The 25,627-nt window shown below is 36.2% G+C and overlaps 1 protein-coding gene across 1 annotated transcript in view; it reads right to left on the bottom strand.

Annotated features, from left to right (window-relative positions):
- Positions 1-9,517: 9,517 nt before the first annotated feature.
- Positions 9,518-25,627, bottom strand: part of LOC139734834 (quinone oxidoreductase-like) — a 29,351-nt gene continuing 13,241 nt past the window's right edge. Inside the window, exons 4-8 of the mRNA XM_071645623.1 lie at positions 25,470-25,521; positions 14,192-14,344; positions 10,983-11,084; positions 10,416-10,511; positions 9,518-9,682 (exon numbers count right to left, since the gene is read on the bottom strand). Coding sequence (XP_071501724.1) covers positions 9,518-9,682; positions 10,416-10,511; positions 10,983-11,084; positions 14,192-14,344; positions 25,470-25,521 — 568 coding nt within the window. The remainder of the gene's footprint in view (positions 9,683-10,415; positions 10,512-10,982; positions 11,085-14,191; positions 14,345-25,469; positions 25,522-25,627) is intronic.

Genomic DNA, 25,627 nt, shown 5'->3' with positions numbered 1-25,627 from the left:
CTTATAATATATTCGATCGTCATTTATTGACTTATCTCAATTATGGAGTCCTAGTTTGGGACAACATTCACCAGAACCTGTTGGATAGAGTGTCCCTTTTGCAAAAGAAAGCTCTCCGCGATCTGCTGTTAAAAATGACAGATTTGTTTTTTATTCAATTTAGGGCAGTTTATAGCAACAACTCACTTCCGCCCATCTTCGATTCTATGTCCCTCAAAAATGAGTCATTCCATGAATATCCCACTCGGCGTTCCAATGAATTTCATTTACCTCTTTTACGGACGATTTTTGGTAAGAACACATTTTATTTATAATGGCCCCAAATCATTGAAATTCCTTTGATTATGAGATAAGAAACAAACCTGTTCGTTGTATATATTCATTCAAATGGAGATTGAAGGTCTCTCTATTGCAATTTTATGATTTTACAATATTGAACTAGCTTGCTGGCTTATTTTGTTACCCTTTCGAGGAATTTGTGGTAATTTTTGTTTTGATATAATGCCTCCTATATTTTTGCTCCTATTGTCCTAACACACTTATTGAGCTAGGAGTTGACTCTCTTCATCTTGTTTCCGCAAATATTTCCATTTCCGTGTTCCTTTTCACGCGTCACATTTTTTTTTTCGATATACATCTGTCGAAGACTTCTGTCTCTGTGGTGTGTTCTTGTTTGTTGTGTTGTCTTACCGCCTGTTAGTCTTGTCTCATTCTGTCTTTTCCCATACACAATCTTTCCTATAGTAGATTTATTGTTGTCCAAGTCTCGTTTCATGTTCATTCACGTCTGTGTACAGTATCTGTGTTTGTTTGGTACTCTTTCTTATCAATGGGCTTCCTAACCTTTTTCTCTGTGCTTCTACTTATCTTTTTATATCAATGTCCTTTACCAGAGGGGCCCACATTCTACAAGCTCTGATTTTAGTGGATCCCTCCATGCCTTTTTCGCACTTTGCGTATGGTTTACTTCATCTAGATCACTTCAGTTTTCATGACAATGTAATTATGATTACTATATGGTTCCACAGTTATTTTATGTTCTTTTCATTTTAAATTGTTTTGCTTACCTTATTCTTTGTTACCAAAGAAAGTGAAATGTATATGTTTTTGTCCAAAAAAAAAATAAATTTGAATTACAACTGAATTGAATTGCAATTTCAAATTTCGGCGGTCATTTTGGATACGTCAAAAACCTCAGGGATACAAAATGACCATAATCCATATTCGGATTCAGCACCCTCGAAATAGCTTAACATCATCGTATCTTTTCAAGTTTTCATCATCTAAAAAGAAATGTACAGGAATTATTAATTTTTTGCAGCCATCTTAAATACCTTAGAATCTTCTTCTTCTTCTTCTTCTTCTTCTTCTTCTGATTAGGTCTGCCTCCTTCAATAGGCTGAAGATTCTTGCAGACTGTGCTATTTACTTTATGATAAAGTTTATTTACAGATACCAACAAGTACATAATAAATTTGAAGAGAATAACTAGCCACTGTGATCAATCGTTAGTCGTTTACGGAATGATCCTACAGATGGCGCTGAAACAATTTCTGACGAGAGAATTCCAGCTCCTTACAGTTCTTGGAAAGAACGAATGACGATGCGATTCAGTTCTCGAGTATGGTACCTAATAAGAATGTGGTTGCGTGGCTCTCGTCAACTGAGTAACCTGTTAGACGCTATAGTCCTGTGCTGAAAGATGAGTAAGATTATTGTGTATTTTGTACATCATAACTAGCCTGTCATATTTTTCTCTGCGCTGTTCCAGCTCTTCTCTGGACCATTTCCACTTTGTGGATGAGGTTCTTGGAAGATGGGTCCCAAACTGTGGAAGCATACTCTACAATTGGTCGAACCAACGTTTTGTAGGCTGTGGCTTTAACATCAGAAGATTTTATGCGAAGATTGCGTCTTAGAAATGCAAGGACGTTATAGGCTTTATTGACAGTATTATTGATATGTTGGGTCCACTTCAAATCAGAAGTGATGGTTACACCCAAGTACCGGTACTTCACGGATTCAACAGACTCAAGAGGAACGTTATTTAGATGATACACGTGCTGCACCTTTCTTCTTTTCTTGGATATTGTCAAAACCTTTCACTTATCTGTGTTCAAAACCATCATCCATTTTTTCGCCCAGTCACCAATTTTGTTTAGGTCCTCTTGAAGATTTTGCGCAATAATTATGATGTTGATTGTCAATGGTCATAGGAAATTGCATCATCGGCAAAAAGGCGAGCCTTTGACGCTAGACCGTCAGGCAAGTCATTAATGTAAAGCAGAAAGAGGCAAGGCCCAAGAACCGACCCTTGAGGCACGCCAGATCCTACCGCTATTGGAGAAAATTTGATACCATCCAAAACGACCCTCTGACTTCTTCCATTGAGAAAGCTTTGAACAACCTGAATAACCTCCGTCCTCTTACAGGCACACCAGCAAGACAATCAGAGGTGAGAGAAAGTACACTCCGAGCAACTGAAAACTGTTCAGGAATAAACGTCGTAATAAATTATTACCCGTATCGCCAGTACCGACACAAGAAAATAATGAACCGGTATGAAAACCTTGTGCAGATAAAGACGACAAAACGCTGCCATAACTCTGTAACATCTCATCAAAAAAGATATTTGAATCTCCCATCGTTTCTTCTATGCAACGCGAGGTCACTCAATAACAAATTAGATGAAATGGAAATAGTTCTGAGAGAAAACAAAACCGCTATAGCAGCAGTAACGGAAACATGGTTCAAATCCAATATGCCAACGCACGTCGCAGAAATAGCTAATTACAACTTGTTCACAAAGTCGCGACAGCATAGACAAGGTGGTGGTGTTGCGCTTTACGTGCTGGAAACATGTAACCCAAAACAAATGAAAATTGAAGTGCCCACAGAACTGGAGGTTCTTTGGGTGAAAATGCGACCTCAACGGCTTCCGCGAGCAATTTCGCAACTGATCGTAACAGTAGTATACCATCCGCCAGACAGTGTACTGACAGACAGACTCATCGATCACTTACAGGATACCATGGACCAGATCTTAAGCCAACATCCAGATACTGGCATAGCGATTATGGGAGATTTCAATCAGCTTGACTTAACTACCTTGCTTGCTAATGCAAACTTCACACAAGTTGTCAAGACGCCAACGAGAGATAATAGGATCTTGGACAAGATAGTGACAAACTTCCCTAACTTCTATGACCAACCACTCGTCTGTTGCCCATTAGGAGCTAGTGATCACAACATGGTGGTATGGTCACCGAGTACCCCTCCTCATTATCAAAACTCTACCTCAAAACGAATAACAAGACCACTTAGAGATTCAGAATTGAGGCGATTCGGGTCCTGGATCACAAGCTATGATTGGAGTTCTGTTTTGGACAGCATCTCATCAGACGAGCAGACGGAATCTTTTTATGCCACTCTTAACTCCCAGATTGACCGATTTCTGCCAACAAAAATGACCAGAATACACTGTCGTGACAAGCAATGGGTTACTCCTGTCATCAAATCTATGATCAAGGAAATAGACAAGCTGCTTTCAATAGTGGTGACAAGAAACTTGCCAGGAAACTTGCTAATCGTGTTCAAAAAGAGATACGTAAAGCCAAGCGCAGTTATTACAACGACCGAGTGAAGAAACATAAAAAGGCCAATCCTGCAGAATGGTATAAACAAATAAAAATTATGACCAACATGAGAACTAAATGTCAACTCACACATAACTGTTCCTGGAATTGACAGAGATGACACCGCCGTCATAGCGAATATGATCAATGATGCCTTCTTCACCTCGGTCGCTGAAGATGTACCTGCTATGGACACTAAAGACTTACCTGCATACTTACCTGATCCTTCTCCTCCTCCCCGCGTTGAACCATGGGACGTCTATCAGCAACTTAGGAAGGTGAAGGTTGGGAAAGCTGTTGGTCCTGACATGATACCTTGCCGAATCATTAGAGAATTTGCACTTGAACTTAGTATCCCATTGGCCCATATATACAGTACTTCACTTGCTGAAGGTGCCGTCCCGACGATGTGGAAGAGAGCTGTAGTTGTCCCTGTCCCTAAAACCACTCCTGCGAGTATTGATAAACTCCGTCCAATCTCTCTGACTGATACTTTCGCCAAGGTCTTTAGGGGTTTAGTCTCTAAGTGGCTGATGAAGTCCATTGGATCGCAGCTTGACAACAAACAGTTTGGTAATATAAAAGGATTATCCACTACGCATATTACCTAGTTGACTTATTGCATCACCTTTATCAGCACGCAGAGACCAGTAAAGCTGTATCTACACTTGTCATGACCGACTTCCACAAGGCTTTCGATCGAATCAACCACACTGTTGCCGTCCAAAAGATGATCTCTCTGGGAGTGAAACCTACATTGCTTCGCTGGATAGTACACTTCCTTACGGACAGGAGCCAATGCGTGCGCTACCGTGGTGTCACATCCAAGTGGGCGACTCTAAAGGCCGGAGTACCTCAGGGGACCAAACTTGGACCAATTGTGTTTTTAATCGTCATCAACGATGCGCTACGTGATAGTGATATAGCATATTGGAAGTATGTCAATGACCTTTCCATTGTTGACTCAAGATTCGCCGGAGAGCAACCCCTTTTATTGGAAGCGACTCTCCAGCGTTTAGCCGAATGGTCTACGTCGAATGGAATGTCTATTAACCCCGCTAAATGTGAGAGTCTGTTTCATGAAAAATCCCCCCAACCCATGGCCACTGCAAATTGACCAAGAACCCCTCATACAATCCACGTCTGTGAAATTGCTGGGAGTCCACATTCGTCATGATCTAAAGTGGAATGATCATGGTGATTTTATGATTAAGCGAGCTAACGGACGGATATATCTCATTAGGATTTTGAAAGGATACGGATTGTCAATTGAGGATTTCTGCACCATATACATTGACTTCATTAGACCCCTTGTGGAGTATGCCTGCCCTGTCTGGAATGGTGGCTTAACTAAAGAACAAGTATACTGTTTGGAAAGGGTGTAGAAAAGAAGTCTGAAAATAATCTTAGGCATGAATTCAATTCATCATACGAGACAGCTCTGACTCTCCTGAACTTGTCATCCTTGGCTGACAGAAGGAAACAATTATGTCTGACTTTTGCTGAGAAAATGGTCTCAAATGATAAGGTCTCCTACCTCATACCCCCTTGTAAGAACATTAGAAATCTACGCAAATCAAATGTCAGAGAACAATTAAGATGCAAAACAAAGCGATTCCGTAACAGTTCAGTACCGTATTTCATCGATTTGTTGAATTCACTTTAATCAGGCTGATGATTATATATAGTAAAATTAAGTTGCACATTGGTTGTATGTTACATAATTTATATTTTATTGTTCGGTTGCACTATCTACGAGGCATTATCTCTATAGACCTTTATACCTATCTCGCTCTCTCCTCTCCCTCTCGTTCTCGCTTCTCTCTTCCCATCTCTCTCTCTCTCTCTCTCTCTCTCTATCTATCTCTATCTCCCCTCTTCAAACTACTTTTATGTGACATAGTGCAAAGCTTTGTAATCACCATACAAATATAGTTCTCAGTGGTGTTCAGAGTACATTGGTTATCATTTGAGATTTGAGAAATTGTTTTCAAATGATAAGATTCCCTGCCTCATACCCCTATGTAAGAACATTAAACATTTACGCAAATCAAATGTCAGAGAACAATTAATATGCAAAACCCAGTGATTCCGCAACAGTTCAGTACCGTATCCCATTGATTTGTTGAATTCTTTTTAATCAGGTTGATAATGTTATATTATTTGTATGGTATATTGTAAAAACTAAGTTGCAGATTGTTTGTATGTTACATAATTTATATCTTATTGTTCGTTTGCATTATCTATGAGGCTTATCACTGCCCGCTTAATTTTTTTTTCAGTACATGTATAAACAAAATTTGAAAGTTGCTGGAGAAGTAAATGATTTTGTGTGTTTATATATATATATATATATATATATATATATATATCTCCGTTTCCATACACAAGTGTTTGATATCTCTTATGTTATCACTGCCCGCCTAATTCTTTTTTCAGTACATGTATAAACAAAATTTGAAAGTTATTGGAGAAGTATAATGATTTGTGTATCTTTGATATATTTTAGTCTATACGTTTGTGTATGTATATGTGATGGTGACATGAAGATTATGTATAATTTTTCTGGCAGATTTCTCAATGTGTATGTATAAGTGTGTGGTTAATTCTGCTATTTTGGTTATCAGGTGGTTTTGTATATACATGTATATATAATTGTGTAGTTTTATATTTTAATCGTAAACTGATTTTATGACTATGTATGTTACCATAAAATGAAATATCACATTGTACAAAATTCTGCAATTCAGCCATCTTCATGGCTGCAAATGAATTTTTGAATAAACCATTACCATTACCATTACCATTACAATCCATTTCAGATTTTTCCCCCTGATCAAGAATGCAAAAGTTGCATCATTCAGATTCAGATTCAATACCCTCGAAATGCAGTAAAGCTTCATTTCTGCGTCCAATTTTTCACCATTTATCAGGAAATGTATAGGAATATCTGATTTTGGCGGCCATTTTGACGGCCATTTTGAATATCTCCAAACCCTCAAAGATGCCAGAGTTGCATCATCTAGATTCGGATTCAGCATCCTCGAAATAGGGGGAAACCATCAAAACACATCGCGCAGACGGGAAAACTTGGTTAGGCCCAAAGTCTGACTTTTGCACCTGGACTAGTCCACCTCTTTATTTTCCTGGTTTGCGATATATCTGTAAATACAAAAATTGTAAGTCAGGGTACTCAAAGACTCATGAATATTAAAATATGTGTGCTCAATATATCATTTGAGAGAGCATAAGTCAAAGTTTGTCTTAACACGTGCATTCAATCACACACTCCATTGTTTCCACACATTAAGCCTTTGTTTTGGTGTTATTTTCATTATGGGGACTAAGAGCTGTCCATCTCTTTCTTTCTCTAATGCACCGAGGGTCTAAGCCCCCCCCCCCAAAAAAAAAAAACAAAAACAAAAACAAAACAAAACAAAACAAAACAAAAAACAGAAGAAGAAACTGTTGCAAATGGTTTTTCACATTAGATTTTCAAAATCACAATACGCAGAGATGAGTGAATAGATAAGCTTGTTTAATATAATTATTTGAAAGAGCATCAATATTGAAAGTTCATTTTTAACTCAGGTTTATTTTAAACATTGTGTTCCAATCATACGCCAAAAAGCCAAAAAGCCAAAAAAGAGTAGCAAATGGTTTTTGGCATTACATTTCTAAAGTCATGGTACCAAACACGCAGGCATGAATAAATGAATTTGCTTACTGTATCATTTTGAGAGAGTTTATTTTGAATTTCACCATGTGTTTCACTCGTACGCTCCATAACTTCAGCACAATAAACCTTTGTTTTAGGAGTCTTTTATTTCTAGGACGCACTGTATAGAATGAGCATATAAGTATATATTTTCATAGGCATGTGAATGTTGCATGTTTCTTATGTAATGATATATGCATGACTTTTTTTTTTTTATAAGGGGTGTATGTATATGTACATAGATATGTAAATAAATATGTATAATTATACGGAAAGAAGCACATTAAACTGCGCAGCCATCTTTCTGCCATATTACGTAGAAACTGTGCAACTTTGCCAGAAGCAAGTAATTTTGCATAATGGGTGTGCATAATTCGTACTATGTGCCCAAGCACTCGTGCCAACACATCATCTTATCCCCCGCTGTACCCTGGTGCCACCACTCACCAGCGCCTGCCATTATGCACCAGCGAGATGAGTGAAAGACAGATAATGACCACCAGAATGCCTGTTATCATGCATTCCAAAAACAATCCTTCATGTGACACATGGGCAACCCACCTCTGAAAGCCGCCACCAGACCCAAACCCAGATAGATACGCACCCTGCCACAATCCACACCTGGCAAAATACGTGATATTATCTGCTAATCCCGCCACAGACAGCCCCAACACAACCCAAGCAACACACGGCTCTGCCAAACAGGTAACTTTACTCAACTATAGTTTTATTTATTCATTTCTGCTTGCCATTACTTAATTCTTCCATTATATGATATGTTCGCATACGCCAACAACGGTTTTTTTTGTCTTTTATGTCCTCCATCGTTTTTAATTTTGTAAACGCCCAAAAGTGTTAGCCCCTATAGTATATATATATATATATATATATATATATATATACGTATATATATACGTATATACATGTATATGAATATATACAATCTTACGTTACAAATTTTCAAACATGATATAAGTTATTTCCTTTACACAAATATCAAATTCACTTATGGAATAAGGTTCCGCAAGCAGAAACTTAATGAAAGGGTAGTACCACTCGTACAAATAACTGTCCGATTAATTTCCTTCAGCCGATGTTTTCATTTTCTTGCTCAAGTTGCTGCAAAACCCTTAATATAAGAACATTTACTGCTCCATGAAAAGTTAAGACATCAAGTGAACAGATGTTTCAAAACGTTACATTTTTACATCGTATTACTGTGACATTGATACCCGCATACACCACGTATGACCACATCATTGTATGATTTAATTTGATTCGATTTGATTTGCGTCGTGCACTTTGAAATAAATATGTACGATACCAAGAATTTGTCATAGATAATCAGTGGTCTATGTTCCAAAACGTTTAAATCATATGAGATGCAAAAAGAAAGAAATGCATGATTACAATTTAGAATTTTGGCTCAACTAAACTGTATGGTTCGTTCGGCGTTCGTTACTCAAAAATCTTTGGTGTAATGTGACGTATTGATGTAAATTCATGTATGTATATGTCATCAACTTAGATGCATAAGACAGCCATTTAAGAAGATACTTGAAGATGCTTAGTGTGAAGTTGCACCCAATACAGCTGCTAGTATCACGTCACACACTTACTCTGAAGAAAGAAGAATATCTATGTATATAAAATAAAAATATATTCTGTTTTCCTTTAATCACTATACATTGACGCCTCTGTTTTTCTCTCTCAAAACACTACAACAAACGACAGGGCTTTTAGTCTCGAATTTGTACACCAATATTCAAGCAGCTCTATATAAACCGTCTTTTTTTCGTCATAACTAATACGTACGACTAGACATTTTCAAGAGATTTTCACTCTGGTTTAAAGGTTTTCAGTGAGATATTTCCTAGGAAACAAAAAGTATAAGACATTCAGCATTAACTAATTGCAACTAAATATGACACAAGAATCGATCAATTATTAGTGAACTCTATTTCTCTATTTCCAAGCTTCATTTACTACAGTTGAGTAATGGAAGCAGCAGACACCAATTTCCCGTAACGTCAAGTGCTATGGAGAGCCTTATTGGTGGAGGAAAACTGATAACCCCGGGATTTGGCGATGGTACATATTTTGCAATTACCTTGTACTGCACATTACAAAACGTCTACCCATCATATAAACTGTGATGCTAATTTCAATCAACTAGCAGTATTGTTTTGCCCGTTGATCCTTTGCGATTCTCGATGTCCTGGTGACTGGCAATGACTTCATCCAACTTGAACGTCCCACCAATGTAAGGCTTCAACCAGCCATCCTCTGTACCCCGATAGAGCACTTCATGCATGGTGCTTCTTGCTTCCTGTCAAGGGAATGAAGTGAAATCACACGCAAATAACCAGGCTAATAGCCATGTTTTGTTATAGGCTCGGAATTTCATTAGCTACGTAGCAGCTAGTCTTGTGTGTATGTTGTGTAAGTGTAAAGGATGGTCTATTGGGACACTTTTGTATAACATTATGTTTGTATGTATATGATAATACGTATACCTCACCTTGAGAATTGGGAGATATACCCAACTACTATATAATTGTTAAACAGTCCCATGATTCCAATTATATAGAGTTGGCAAAATGGCCATTTTCTAGCATCTGAAGGCAAAAAAGAGTATTTTCCGTTTTTTGTTATCTCACTCGTTATTAAGACTAGATAATGTAATTCCCATCCGTCAATCAGCCTTAACTGCTACTCCTGTATATTATCACCTGATTATCAGCGTATACAAGTAACCTGAAAAAAAAAATGGTAAAAAAGTACTATGAAATATATGGCACACATTTACATATAGTCTTCTATAGCCACATAAACTGGTGATCAGGGTATCATGAAACAATACAAGTCAACATACATCTGTACTGCATAGTCCCTTTAAGTGAATCAAGTTAGATTTCTCTAGAAGTTCAGATTTGTCTTTGGGCCACAAACGTCGTCCAATATTTTCAGACAAGAATGTTCGCAGAAATTACATTACTTAAAATCCGCAGACCTTTAACAAAATGCACCTCCAGGCATGAGCAAAATTACGAAAGCTTTACCGTGTCACAAAAGAAGAGAGCACTTCCGGTTACTGTGCTTTCTTTTGTGACCATGTCCTGCGGGGTACAAGTCGCTTTTCCTCTTTTGCCCACAATCTGTCCGGGAAATAAAGCATCATAGGAAAGGAGAATGTCAAATCAATAATATTAATTGCCAAAGTAGTGTCCATAAAGAAACATGACATGGTTATTCAAAGTTATCTCAGAGCTATTCGTAATAGGCAACTACATCAAGTTAGAAATTATGGATGTGGTAATCATTGTCACTATCTCGTTTCTATTTACATATGTATCACGATTTAGACATGTATTACGTGGATGCTAAGAAAGTATTAAGAAAGCAACCACGGGACAGACGATTGTAATTTCTCTCTAAATGCCCAAGCGATGGGGATAAACCTGCCGTGCTCAAGGGTTAGCGCTGCAACCAGGGGACTCAAAATACAGACTTCAAATTGACCCATAACAACTCCTCAAATCATGCTCTAGGTGAGACTATTCATTTGATTTTGCTTCTGCTGTTTTACCACTAATTACTTTCACTTTTTCGTAACCATGACAACGTACCACGATGTGACCATGCTTGCTGATGAGCTCCAGATCCATATCAAAGTTAACGTCGACATTAGTTTCAAGGATTACATTAACACCCATTGGACCGATGGCATTCTGTAAAAGAACGGGTATAAACAAAATCGTTGCAGTATTCAGAATCTGTCAAAGCTCATTCAACTCAGGGAAACTTAAAGTAATACTTTAGAATTTATTATGGATGGCAAATTATGCGTTGATAAAGATCAATGACAGTCTCAAAATGCGTGATTCTTTCTGACTGACGTTCAACGCTGTGTTTCACTGTTTCATTTTGTGATGAATCGCACATTTTTCTTTTCTTGTGACAACCGCGAATAAGATTTCTGGCATATCCAGTAGAAAATTCTGAGATATTGTGTATAATTTTAGTCTTGACAGAGAATTTAGGGAATCAGGTTAAAACTTTGCAAAAACTGTATGTGTCGAGCATTACCGGTATTAAAAATGCACAGAGTTCAGACACTATGTCTTCCTTCGTTAGTATTTTCGCCATGAAAAAAAAGAGAATGGCAAATGGTATAATAAAATCATTTTGCGAAATCAAAATTAGAATAGACTTTCAAAGGCTTGAGTATGAGTTCAAAAATGTAAACTATATCAAACCAACAAAAGTCACTGCAAAATCATATCATGAGTTAACATTTGGTAAAATTTTAGATTCATTGTCACACCAAACCATATCAAGTATATAAAAGGAGAATTTCACAAAGTTAAATTGGGGTGGGTGGTCCACATTGCTTTCGATATCCACTTATTAATGTGTGTTGCCCTCAATGTCATCCGGAAGCGCTGACTTATTCTTGTGATTGAAGTTGTAAAGAAATTGTTGAGTTCTCTTCATGATCGGTTGGCAGATGACTATCAACCATAACTTTAGCTATTCAAAACTCTTGAAGGGATTGCCTGATATTCCACAAACTTTCAAGGCTGTGTTTTGCATAGGCTTTCTACATGTAGGCCTACTAAATTTTCAGACATGTTTGGGACTATTTTGCTGACTATACTGACATTCTTCTATAATGATATATCGGATGTACTGTATATATATAGTTCAACAAACAATCATAACAGTATTAAGAGAGGTCGTTTAGGAAGGGTTTATGAGAGAATCCATTGTCTAGATCCACATAGCAATGCTAACTATATATGTTACAATTTTGAAGTTCTACCTATGTAATGGTACCACGTATTACGCACCACATTACATACACACGCACACATAGAATACCTGAGGAAAAGAAAGGCCCAAATCCAGTGGAGAAATTTCAAGAAAATGATATTTTGAAAATGCCAAATAAAATCCGAATATCTTGATTTTTCAGTTATTGGAATGTTATACATGCAATTAATAAGGTAAAACAGTCCTTTGAACGACCAGCAGCTACTAGTATAATCATTTGCATTACTTGGCAAAGGTTCTCCAAAGATGACAACCGAGATTTTACTTCGGCCGTCCTTATAATAAAGTATTCTATTGTACATTATGTAGCCTATGCATATTCTAGTTCGTGTCCTCGAGTTTTCTAACTATACAGTGATACAGTATCACCTGATGTGTAGTGTTCTTTATTCATTCCCAAACAGAGAGAAGTAACAGACATATGCATGTGTCATTGATACACTTCTAATAAAAGTTGTAATGGCCATGCCTTGTGCTGTCGTAATTGTTCGAATGATTTACTTCTTTCCATAAAATTATGCTGTCATATGAATCTGTTAAATCAGATTCATATCAATTATTCATATTGATTCATTTTAATTCATCTGCTCTGGTCCTCCAAGACTTGCAGTAATACCCCTTTGTTTGAGTCCTATGATTTATCTAATTTATTTGCCGTGTTTGTTGATTATATCTCAGTTCTGAACCTCAACTGAAGATTACCGGTGAAAATATCTCTTTAGTGTCTGTATCTTTATGTGCATCACCATTCATTGCTATTATTACCTGCACTTACAACAGCGTCACGTTCTTTTTTATGCAAATGTTTCTGACATTTTCTTTTTAATTAGCAATGAAGGATGTAACTGTGTCTATTGTTCATCTCAAGTGTTACAGGAGGATGATGTTAAAGCTTGAAAATGTATTAAGATGATCAAGAGGATTGTTTTAGAAGTAGGGCCTTACAGGGTGCAGAATATGATGCATATTTTCATAAAGTATTGAATAAGTAGTTTATGTACAGACCAAAAGGCAACAATGGAGTTCTATTGCAATGACCTTTAAAGGGTACCCCACATCATACAATCGCTACTCTTTATGGGAGTCTTCGAGTTTAACAATTGTACATTTGCATTAAATTGTGAAAAGCAAAGCTAATGATTTATCTTATTGTGGTGTATTGAATGGTTAAATACGATAATTCGTGCATCATACAGACCTCTTTTGTCTTCTGCTCAACTTTACATCTTTGCAAATAATCTAGTTTGTCCTCTGATACGAAATTGATCTAAACTTGATCTTAAAATAATTACTTTTCAAAATCTTCGAGTAATATTTTGTAAAAACATGCCTCGATTGAGAATTTATTTGAACGAGAGGATTCAAAACAAAACAAAAATAAACGGATAACGTCTGAATTAATCTTGGAAGGAAAAAATACACATATTCTTAGCTCTTGCATCCGTCGCGAGATATTTCTGTTATGTTAAAAAACCATCTAAATCTCAGAGTTTCTTCACAAGGTAACATTTAACGCTGTTTTCTTTGGACATAGGCTAAATTTTAATTTATCTTGCTGCTCACCCTTGTTCCCCTCAATGTGATTTACAATCAAGAGAAACAAAATTGAGACTCTAGTCGAAGACTGATTTGTCGTGTCATGCAATTGGTTCTTTCGTGGACATGGGAAATGAATTCACATCAACCAAATAACTTAATTATCTGTATGCTACATGAGATTTATCTGTTTACTATATGAAATGAATCTCATTTTTCATCAGTACTCGTCATCGAGGAAATTTTGTATTGTTACTCTTGTAGGTTTAAAGACGTGGAGAATATTGTTAAAATATCATATCGAAAGATATCAAAATTACAAAATACTAAATTTGGAAAGGAGAACATTACGGAAAGTCAAGCTGCAAGATAGAGGTTCTTTCATTTATCTATCATTTTTTCTTGACTTGATGCGGAAAAGGCAGTTATATATAATAAAACGAAGTCAAATAACTAAAATGTATACCTTTATTTCTTTTCTGAAATCAACAGCCTTATAGTCGAAAACTTCATCTGCTCCCATCTCTTTAACAATCTGGCGCCCTCTCTCGGTGCCGGCTGTGCCGAATATTTTCGACGCACCAAGTCCACGCGCGAGCTGAATTCCAGCCAGACCCACCTGTGGGAGATAAACAAAAATAGGCGTATTTGTTCCATTTTCTAGTTCTCAGTACTCTTAACACATCAATTTTCATAAAGTCATGACAAATTACTCATCAAACTTTCTTTCCGAAGGAACTATATATTTGAAAATTCAAAGGTACTCAATCAAAGTTAAACATAGGGTTGCTAAAGAAAATGAGTGTATCTAAATATAAAGACAAATGTGTTACAAAAGGAAGCGTTATAGAAACGTTCTTGCAACTGTCCTGAGAAATGCTGCAAGAAATTATTATAGTCATCTGTTTGAAAGTCAAATTAAAGAAGAATAAAAACCAAACTTAAAACTCAATCAATTAATTGTTATATGGTAGACATAGATGTAAGTCCCAGTATGTGGAGAAGTTGCGTGTAGAAGATGATGGCGGTGAAAAGGTTCTGATGTCTCAGACGGAAATATGTAAAGCTTTTAATAGCTTTTTTGTAAATGTTGGACAAGATTTATTTGGGAAGATTATTCATACAAATAACACAAAATCTTTTCAGGAGAGGAATATGGCTTTAAAAAAAAAAATCAGTAATACAGTAAGTAGTTAGAAATCACTTTGTTAATTCAGACACGAGAAAAGCATTCGGCTTTGATAATATTCTGGCCCAATTGTTAAAAGACGGCGCAGACATAATTGCCCTTCCATTGTCATATATCTTTAATATGTCTTGGATTGTAGGAATTTCCCTGATGCTATGGAGATTGCAGAAGTTAAGCCTAATCATAGAAAATAAGGTGAAAAGGATGTTCTTGTAATTATCAGCCAATATTAAGAGATAAGCCAATCAAAGGTTGCTAAATTTCTTTGAAACTAATGATTTGTTCTACGTATATTATGATGAACAGTATGGTTTCATAAGAAAAACAAATAGTACAGAATTATCTCCTGTTAGTTTAGTTAATGAGATGTCGCAATTTGTGGATGAAGGTAGAATAACACAGAAATTATGTTTATTGATTTCCGGAAAGCATTTCATACTATAAATCATGATACATTGTGCAGTAAATCAAAACATGATGGAGTCAGGGGCGTACTTTTCCAGTGGCTGCGAGGCTATTTGAGTAATAGATATAAATATCTTAGTTATGATGGGAAAATGTCTCCCAGACAAGTTATTATTTGTGGTGTTCCTCAGGAATCTGTTTTAGGCTCAACGCTGTTTCTTAACTATATTAATAATTTCCTCGATTCAACTGATTTCTTTAAATTCTGGACTTTTGCAGATGACACTAATTTTTTTCATACTTTCCCATTCAAATACAGCAGAGTAGATATGTCTCAAGTCAGTGTGAATCTTTGTGAGGTAGTTAACTGGTTTATATACTGAATTGACGATTAACTTATCAAAACTGAAAAAAAACCCCGAACTATATCATTGCTAGGGGAAGGCATAGATTGGTCAAGTTCGAAGGGGAATTACAATATAGCAAATGATGTGATTACAGAAGTAGATGTTGTATTGTTGGCCTGCATATTCACATTTGAATTGGAAAACTCAAATGGAAAAGGTAAACAAAAAAAAAAAACATGAAAAGGGTTGATGTATTATTTTGACCGAGGAATTATGTGCCAAGGTGTATTTTGATACTGATGTAACATAGTAAGACACTACTGCAACCTCATCTTGAATATGGAGTAGAAGTTTGGGGGAGTACTTATGAATCAAGTTTAAAGTGTCTGTATGTTACCCAAAAGAGAGCAGTAACAGCAACTTCTTTCAACTTTATTATGAGAGCATCAATGCCAATATTTCAAAATCTATGGTTTCTCAATATTTTTCAATAACATAAGCTGCAATATGTGTCTGTTCTTTTATATGATATAAATTTTTAACTGGTAATCTGCCTCATTCAGCTTCTAGACATTTCTCATTTGTATCCCATTGATATAATACTAGAAGTAATACACACAAAAAAATAAATTTGCCTAAAATTAAGACTAATTACAGAAAGTTTTCTTTGTCATTTGTTGGTGCATCTTTACGGAATGACATGCCGTTACCCATATGGGAGTGCAGCTTAACATACTCATTCCGTATCATATAGATCTCTAAAATCACATTTGTTGGCTGTGTAGTACCCAAAGTGATTTCAGGTGATAACGCCAATTTTACGGCTGAATATGTGAAATTATGTTTATATAGGTATATATATATATATATATATATATATATATATATATATTCATATATTCTTCCATTTAAGTATTATCTCTTTTTAATAGTAGAGTGTAGTCATACTGGGTGTGTGACGTGCGCGGTCACGGGAACAATTGTAGTGCAGAATACAGTGTGAACACACACAAATTAAAAGAGAAGAGCAAAGTAAAAGTGCAAATAAAAACCAAATGTCTTGATATTTTAATGGAGGATGACTGACGAGAGGCGGTGCTTGAAGACCTCAATGGATGTCATTGCTTATTGTATTATAGTTACTAGTACATTATTTTAGACCAACATAATCATGTAATTACACTTATACTCGAACATGTATTATCATATCAAGTTTTCAACTCAAATATATTATGATGTGAATATAGATGCGAATATATTCATATTTCATGTATTTTCAAACTAGAGATATTCATTGTTGAATATGGAAAATAAACTTCAACTTCATATCCCCATGTCAACACAAGGGCCCGTGCAATTAAACATGCCATTTGACTGCCTTTTAGCATGGACGTCCCCTTTGAAAAAGAAGCTCGAGCCCTATTTGACATTAGCAAGAATAAAATCAAACGAAACAGAATGATATTTCTTTCCTATCAGATAAGATAAACAGTTATAATTGATACAGTGATAATTTGCTATATTCGTAAGTGACTAGGTTGCAATCATGCTATTGCAGTTTAGATTCATTTAAAAAGATAAGATTGGGTGTGTGTATGCATAAGACTCAATAACTATGGCTGTATCGAAAGATTGAGTTATCGAACACGTATTCAAGATCATCGATTTTTTTTTTAAGATGTAAAATCTCATGGGGGTGTCAATCGTGTGTATTCATCTGTATATATAAGTTTAAAGACCCAAAAATATGAGAAGTTTGTTGTACTCGGAAATTAAGACATGCTTATTAATTTTTTATCAAAGATGAGACACATTCTATCTCACAAAAAATTGGGTGAAATTTTGAATGACGGCTTCAGTTTTTATTTGTTTGATTTCCCATTTAGTAAAAATCATACATAAACAAAGAGTACATGTATTTGAACAGAGATCCATATACAGCGTGTCCCAGAAAAAACGAAACCGAGTTTCATTGCAATTCTTTGCGATCATAATTACATATTTGCTTTATGAGTTGTACATGGATTGAAAGATACACTTCTCTTCTTTCATTTGATGCACAACTCATTGTTCAAAATTCCTGCATGACTGAGTTAGAACAATAGACAGTAGTGCTACTAAATTTTCATTTGCACGAGCAAATGTCGACTTTGAATGAGTTTTTCAGACTTTTTCAGCAATCTTTTGCAAAAAAAAAATAAAATCATAGCCTTATTATCCATTTTTTTTTCTTTTCATATGATATCCCATGCGTCAAAAATGATCAACGCCTGCTCTAGAAAACTGAATTTGAAAATATGCTTCCATCTTACCCAGATGGATAGATAATAAATAAGGAGCCAGTTAGCTTTCCCGATATGCCCAACTTGGCAGATAACAATGGCCTTCATGCTTCAATGAATTTACATAAACATGAAGGGAGGGGGTAAAAGAGATTGTTACACATGATCATGAGCTTGCCTGACCATGCAGCTAACTACAGAGCAAAGGGTGTTGGTGTTCATCAGCGGAATGATTGGGAAGGTGGGGTGGGAGAAACGGACCGAAAAAAACCTTCCGAGCCCCCCCCCCCCTCCCGAAAAAAAGACAGAGTATAAAATATTAAACAAATTACAATTAGATCAAAGAATTCAAAGATAAGTTATTTCCATCTTAAGAGAAAACATGATCAGGAAATCTGCCATCTGAAGCAGGTACTTGATAGTTGATGGCAGCCTGAAAAAAAAAAATACACTTAATGAACACACAAACACAAATGGGAAACTAAATTTTTGTTCAAACTTGTCCTGTGGTAACTGAACGGAATCAACAAAGGACAACGACTGAAAGAAGGAATGAAGCAAGGTGAAAGACTGAGCGTAAAGATTAGTGAATTAAGTTACATAAAGTATATATAGGTGCAATTTAGCATGTGCTTGTATTATTACTGAAGATCAGTAGAATATGTTACATGAGTAGCCTATATTCTGCTACAAGAGCTGGTCTTCCGTATGGATGTAAGGAGGGACCACTTCACACAGTGTTTTGCCTCTGTTAGACGGGAGGGTATGATTACACACAACATTCTCAGTGAGACCCGAAAATCGAACCTGGGTCCTTTGGATCGTGAAGCAGACGCGCTACTGACTGAGCTAAATCACCGCCCACTGAGCTAACTCACCGCCCGAATATAAACTATTAAAAGAAAAATGAAAGCATTACCAACATATAGTACAGCGTTGTAGTAAATCTATATTGCTGTCACCTACTACTGAAATGCTCATCTTTTTCTTCATTGGGAACAGTGTTTAAATATTAACCATTCTTTTTTATATCAGATTAAATCTGTGGTGTTGATTAGACGGTTGATAAAGATAAGGCCTATATTATATCTATATACAGTATTTGTGGTTTTGCTGTTTATGTCAATAAAGGGGTCTCCAGTGCTATCAATGCATAGATCCGGTCTTAATGATTTTGATCGTATTTTAAATGTACAGGACTACCCACTTCTTTGAAAACGATCAGAACTGTACGTTATAATTTCTAAGGTAAAGAATAGAGAGGAGTTTTCATGGAGACAGGTTTTTGACATTCATGATATTAAAAAGTGAAAATTGTGGAACTAAGTTTTTGGTTTAGACTTCTGGCATTGACATGAGATATTAAAACTCAGAGATCGAGAACCTGAGTATATTGCTGTGTGAGTACATGACGTAATATTGGGATACACTGAATTTAACAATGCTTGGTTCTGATACATGGTCAAAAACATGTCTATTTAGCACATTCGTTACTTTGAGCTACACATGTACTGCTATAATTGACTCGGAAATGCCTGTTATTTAAAGATATCGCAAACTGATAAATATCTGTCGTGTACCCAGACTTCTTGTTACAATAGTATGAGCAATTAGTTTGGCGATTTTTATCTGATCTAAAGGCAATATAGACACGTCGGAATCCGAAGTGCTATCCCTACTGTAGTGAGCAACCCTTGAAACGCCAGCGGCGATCCCAAGTATAGGTCTACCGAGGCTCTGGGCGCAAACATAGACAACAACCGATGGAGCACACAGAAAAAGAAGATGAACCAACGGCAACGGGGACAAAGCAAGTACCACTTATACAAACACCAATGACTTGCTAGTTACTATCATCAGCAAATTAGATGATACCAACAAAAAAGTCAATGATATCAATAGCAATCTAACATCTAGATTGGACATGGCCCTCAAGGAAATAGTTAAGTGAGAACAGGAAAACAGTGACATGCTCAAAGACAAACAAGAGAATGAGTACTAGAAATGTCGCTATGGCGACTGGTATGCCTCCGCCATAATGCATGATTCTCCTAATAGGTCTATAGTACATGTGGACAATGTGTGATTACATTTTCACAAAATTGGCAAAATATTAAAATGACATGTTTGTCACAAATGTATTGAATGTTTACCTTCCTTGACCTATGTTTAATTGGATGAATAGGAGATCATGTATTTGGGGATTTAAGAACTTTAACTTGACTTTGACCATTTCATATTAGTTTATGCACTGAGTAATTTTCAAGGTATGGAGAAGAAGCGCAATTTCTGTATTGAACAGTAAATTGTTATCATTTTCATCTGGCCTTTGATTTATAAGAGAAGCACTGTCAGGCAGAACATACATGAATTCAGCATGTACTAAGTTTCAAGATAACTTGAGCCACTTCCGAGATATGGAGAAAAAAGTAAGTTCAGCACTTTCACTTGATCTTTGACCTTTTGACCTTTGACCTTCTTGGCAAAAAAAAAATCCTAGAGAATCTCTATTGGGTTAGACATGCATACATCAAGTTTAAAAAAAAAATATCCTGCTGGCATTGCAAATATAAGGAAAATAGTAAGATTTTGAAGTATTGCCCTTGACCTTTGACCCCATGAACCCTAAATTCCCTAGATAACCACTGCCAGTCAGTAGATGCATATACACTATGTTCCATGAAGATACCTTGAACAATTTCCAAGATACAGAGAAAAAAGTGAAATTTTAACATTTTACTTGACCTTTGACCTTTGACCTTTTGACCTCATGACCCCAAACTTTCACCAGAGAATCTTAATTAGGTAGTACATGTATACACTAAGTTTCAAGAAAATATCTTCAGGCATTGCATAGATATGGGGGAAATAGTACAATTTTAAGCATTTGACCTTGACCTTTTGACCTTTGACCTTGAGCATGTGCACCCAAAAGTTGATAGGCACAACTTCACCCCCTAATACACATACATGCCAAGTTTCATTAGGATACCTCAAAAGGTTTTGGTAGTTACCCTGTCCACAAAATTCATTACGGACGGACGGAAGGACGGACGGACGGACGGACGGAAGGACGGACGGACGGACGGACGGACAACCCGAAAACATAATGCCTCCGGCACCACTTCGTGGCGGAGGCATAACGAGGTAAGCGAATTGACTGAGAGAATGAAGGAGCTAGAAAATGAAAATGACAAAATGAAGAGCGCTTTGTTGATCCTGCAGCCAGAGAAATGAGATGTGCAGCTGTATTCTTTGGCTTCCATGGGGGTGCGAGAAGGTAAATTGTGAAGGTCTGATCCAGAACTTTGCAACGTCACATCTAAATTTTGAGGGACACGATTTAGGAATTGAGAGAGCACACCGCTCCCCAGGCCAAGTTTCACGACGAGGGGCTCCACGTCCAATCAACAAGAAGCGCCATACTTCTAATGCCAGAAAATTTTTGAAAGACAGACCGTACAGCTACGAGGAGAAGGAGAGCCGCATCTTCATCGATGAAATGTTGCCGATAGAGATCAGGAATGAGCGGAAGAAGCTAGCAAAACACGAGACAGAAACTGAAGGAGCAACCTGGAAAGGACTATTTCAAGTACCCAGTGAGGCTGTTCTACCGGGACAAGGAGACAAAGAAGGGAGTCGAATACAAGAAGTGACACTTACAGGACCTGGCAACTGAAAAGAGATGTGTAGTAACAAATTCGGACAAACCAGAAGAGAAAAAAAAATGAATGTACAGTTAAATATTAAGATCAAGATTTAAAAAAAAAAATATTGTACGTGAAACTCTTGAATAATCAGGCACAGAGAAAAAATATTGTTATGATGGGAATCAAACTCACTCCCACTGTGCAAAGCACCACATGAACACAGTGAAAGATGTTGAGGGAATAACCTCGTGCAAATTAGATATTTCTTTCTTTTTCTTTAGATCATTGTTACTGTTATGATTCTTGTTACATATAGTGGGACAAAGAATGAGATTTTCCATTTTGGATAATGGAGTTAGAATTGATGACTCATAATGTTAGAGGTTTAGAGAACTTCAAAACCAGGAAGCGATATCTTAATTTTCTTTTTAAGCCTAAAAGGGACATCATACTATTGCAACAAACTCATTCAACTGAGAAGGCGGAAATCTGTTGGAGTAGTCAGATTAGAGCAAACATAATATTTAGTCATGGGACGTTCACAAGCAAAAAAAATTTTTATAATATTGAAAAGATCATCTGATATTAAGCTTATTGACTCCTGTAAAGGTAACACCTGATGATTTGTACAGATCAAAGTTGAAATTTATGAGAACATTTTTATAGCCAATATTTATGCACCGAATAATGAAAAAGATCAGGTAGAGGTTTGGACAAATGTTTATTCACCATTGCAAGAGTTTAATGATGAAGGGCGCATGAGTTTGATTGGAGGAGATTTTAATCTTATTCAAGACTTGGTCCTTCATAGACAAGGGGGTGCTATGAAGTCAATTTGGAAGCATGCATGTGCCCTGATAGATAGACTGAAAGATAATTTTAGTCTCGTTGATATGTAGAGTTAAAAACAAAACAACGAAAAGGTTTACTTGCAGACGGTACAACCCATATGAGCAATCGAGATTAGACATTTGGTTGATAAAAGATTGTTTATGGAACGATGTGATGAAAAATGATATAATACCATGTGTATTATCTTATCATGATTATGTCACATTACACCTTCATGTTTAAATAAACAGAGAATTGGACCGTCACATTGGAAATTTAATGATAGCTTACTAGACAATCTAGAATATGTTGAAAACTCTTCGCGCTAAGTTTCCAGTGTGGGTTGATGAATATGAAGATAGAGACGGTAAAGAAAATGTGAAAAGGAACAATTCAGGCAGAAAAGTAATAATTATTTCTTATTATATTAATGTTTCCGTATTAATGTCCTTAGAAACGTCAGTATTAAGCGCTCTATAAGTGTTATTTCATTATTATTATTATCATAATTATTAGAGAAAAGTCAGGCTGAAAGTACGAGTCGTTATCAATGTTTTGAATACAAATGAAGGAAAATAAGAAAACAAGCAAATATTCAAAAGTTTATCAAAGATTCATTCCACGAATTTTTCAAGGAACAATGACGATTACGCAGGAAGCTTGTATGGACTATATTAATCAAAGTAAAATAAAACACCAATGAGCAGATTCGGGAAAGACCTCATATGCGAAAGAACTTTAACATGTGGTGAAGTCAAAGAGGAATTACTTAAATGGCAAGAAACAAAACTCCAGGAAATGATAGGCTCACAGCAGAGGTTTATGAAACATTCTGGCATGTAGTCTGTAAATTCAAAGTTGGCTCTTTTAATTCTGCCTATAATGATCAATTCATGTTATTTTCACAAAAAATAAGGGGTCAAAAAATCAATATCCAAACCCAATAAGGATAAATTATACTTGGAAAATGGAGGCGAATCACTCTGATTAATGTTGATGCAAAAGTTCTTTCAAAATGTTTGGCCAAATGGATTTTCAAAGTAATAAAAAGTTAATAGATAGTCAACAGACTGCTTTTGTGTTTTTGTAAAAGGAAGATATACTGAAGAAAAGATCAGATCTTATTTTTTATGCCGAAAAAGATGTATTAGGTATCATATTAGGATAGGATCTCACAAAGTCATTAGACTCATTCAGTCATGCATTCATTTTTCAATGATTGGAAGCCTATAACTTTGGGCCCTCAATAATACAGTGGGTAAAAACCCTTTAAAATGACATACAAAGCTGCGTGCTTGTAAATGGATACATTACAGGTTATTTCCAAATTAGCAGAGGAGTTCGTCAAGGAGATCCTTTTGTTCATTTTGGGATTAGACTCTTTTTTTTTTAATAGGATGAAAAATAATGACCCTATCATAGGCCTGGAAGTAGGAGGAAAGGAAATAAAGTACACGACTTATGCCAATGACATAACCTGTTTTTGCAAAAATAATGAATATCTGGAGAAGGTTTTTACAGACTTTGAGGAATTCTCAGAAATGTCTGGCCTTTGCATTAACAAATCCAAAACTGAAGGCATGTGGATTGGTAATAACAGAAAAAGAGGTATTACCTGGCCAGAGAAGGGAATAAAGGTGCAAGGTATTAATTTTTCATACGATTTAGAAGAAATAAAAAGGAAGAATTTTGATGTTCATCTTATTTAGATGAGAAATACACTTGCTAAATGGAAAACAGAGGTTTAATTGTGATTGGCAAGGTACAAATTTAAAAAAAAGTTTGTAATGTCTAAAATAGTATATTTGTTATCACTATTCCATTACCCACTGATTTTGCTAAAGAATTTGAGAAGCCGATGTTTTCCTTTCGATGGAATGGTCCGGACAAAACATCAAGGACAACAATGTTTGCTGATTAAGCGGAAGGTGGACTCAAGTTTCCAAACATTCTGTGTATGATTAATACTCAGTTAGTAAAATGGGTTCATAGATATTTTTTTTATATCAGACCATAATTGGATTCTCCCTTTTGAAATTTTTTCAGGCCATATTGTGGTAAAACAATTTTTATCAGTAATTTCATTACTAAGAAATTACCCGGACTTGAAGATATCCCATCATTGTATGTTGATCTATTGAAAGCATGGTCAAAAACAGATATCCACTACCAAGTGGCTGTTGATGATCAAAGTCATGTTGCTATTCTGAAACAGTGAGTGTGGAACCACCAATTCATTGTCGTAGGGAAAAGATTATTAGGTCTATATTGTAAATCATTACATGAGGCTGGATTGTGTTATGTCTGTCTACCAATTGTTTGATGACAATGGAGAAATTATCCAGTTTGATTTCAGGAATGGAAGTGATGTACCAAACAGTCATTATCAGAATTATATGGCAATTGTGCACTCTGAAAAAAAGAGTGGAAGACCAGATTATTGATCAGTGTTGTTTTGATGGACATGTCAATCATCTGATCAATAACTTAAGTCTCAAAAGAAAAAAAAAATTCGAGAGTTTCCCCGGAGATTATTGCTGTCAAATAAGGGGGAGGGGGTGCCATACACGGACACGAACACACACACACACACACACACACACACACACACACACACACTAAAAAACAAAACAAAAACGTAAACGTTTCTCGGCCCCTGCAGTGGTGTTCATGCATCTCTGTACCCTATCACCTATTCAGAATTCGTACTATTATAAACCAGTGGTCCATGATCTTGTGTCACCACATCTAGAGAAGATACGAGAATAATTAGGCATACTGTATGAGAACACAGTGAACACCAAACTGATAATGGTTGCTGCTGGCGACTGTGATAGCATCATAACTTTGACGTTTGTTGAACGTTGAATTATTTGTATCAATGAGTAGAATTTGTATAAAGGGTTTTCCTTGCTGAAACATTCCACTTGTAAAATATATCGAACAAGAATAGCTTCTTTTAGAGTTCTTTAATTATATACATTATTCGGATAGAAATAGTGTGCAATCGAACCGTACGTGAACAAAATGCTTTACTTACCGCACCACTAGCTCCTTGGACCAGCACGCTGTCACCATTCTTAAAATTAGCTCTGCAATTGAATTGCCAAAGCATGGAAATCAGTAAGTATGGTAAACAAAACAAAGACACCACTCACACACGTGTAAAACTCAAGCTTACTATTAGTTACAGTACTT

Source organism: Diadema antillarum, unplaced genomic scaffold (genome assembly GCF_040938485.1).
Source record: "Diadema antillarum isolate AM-2024a unplaced genomic scaffold, OU_Dant_1.0 scf00000027, whole genome shotgun sequence".
Lineage (NCBI taxonomy): Eukaryota > Metazoa > Echinodermata > Echinoidea > Diadematoida > Diadematidae > Diadema > Diadema antillarum.
The sequence above is the reverse complement of the archived record's forward strand: the minus strand, read 5'-3'. Positions and strand labels throughout refer to the sequence as shown.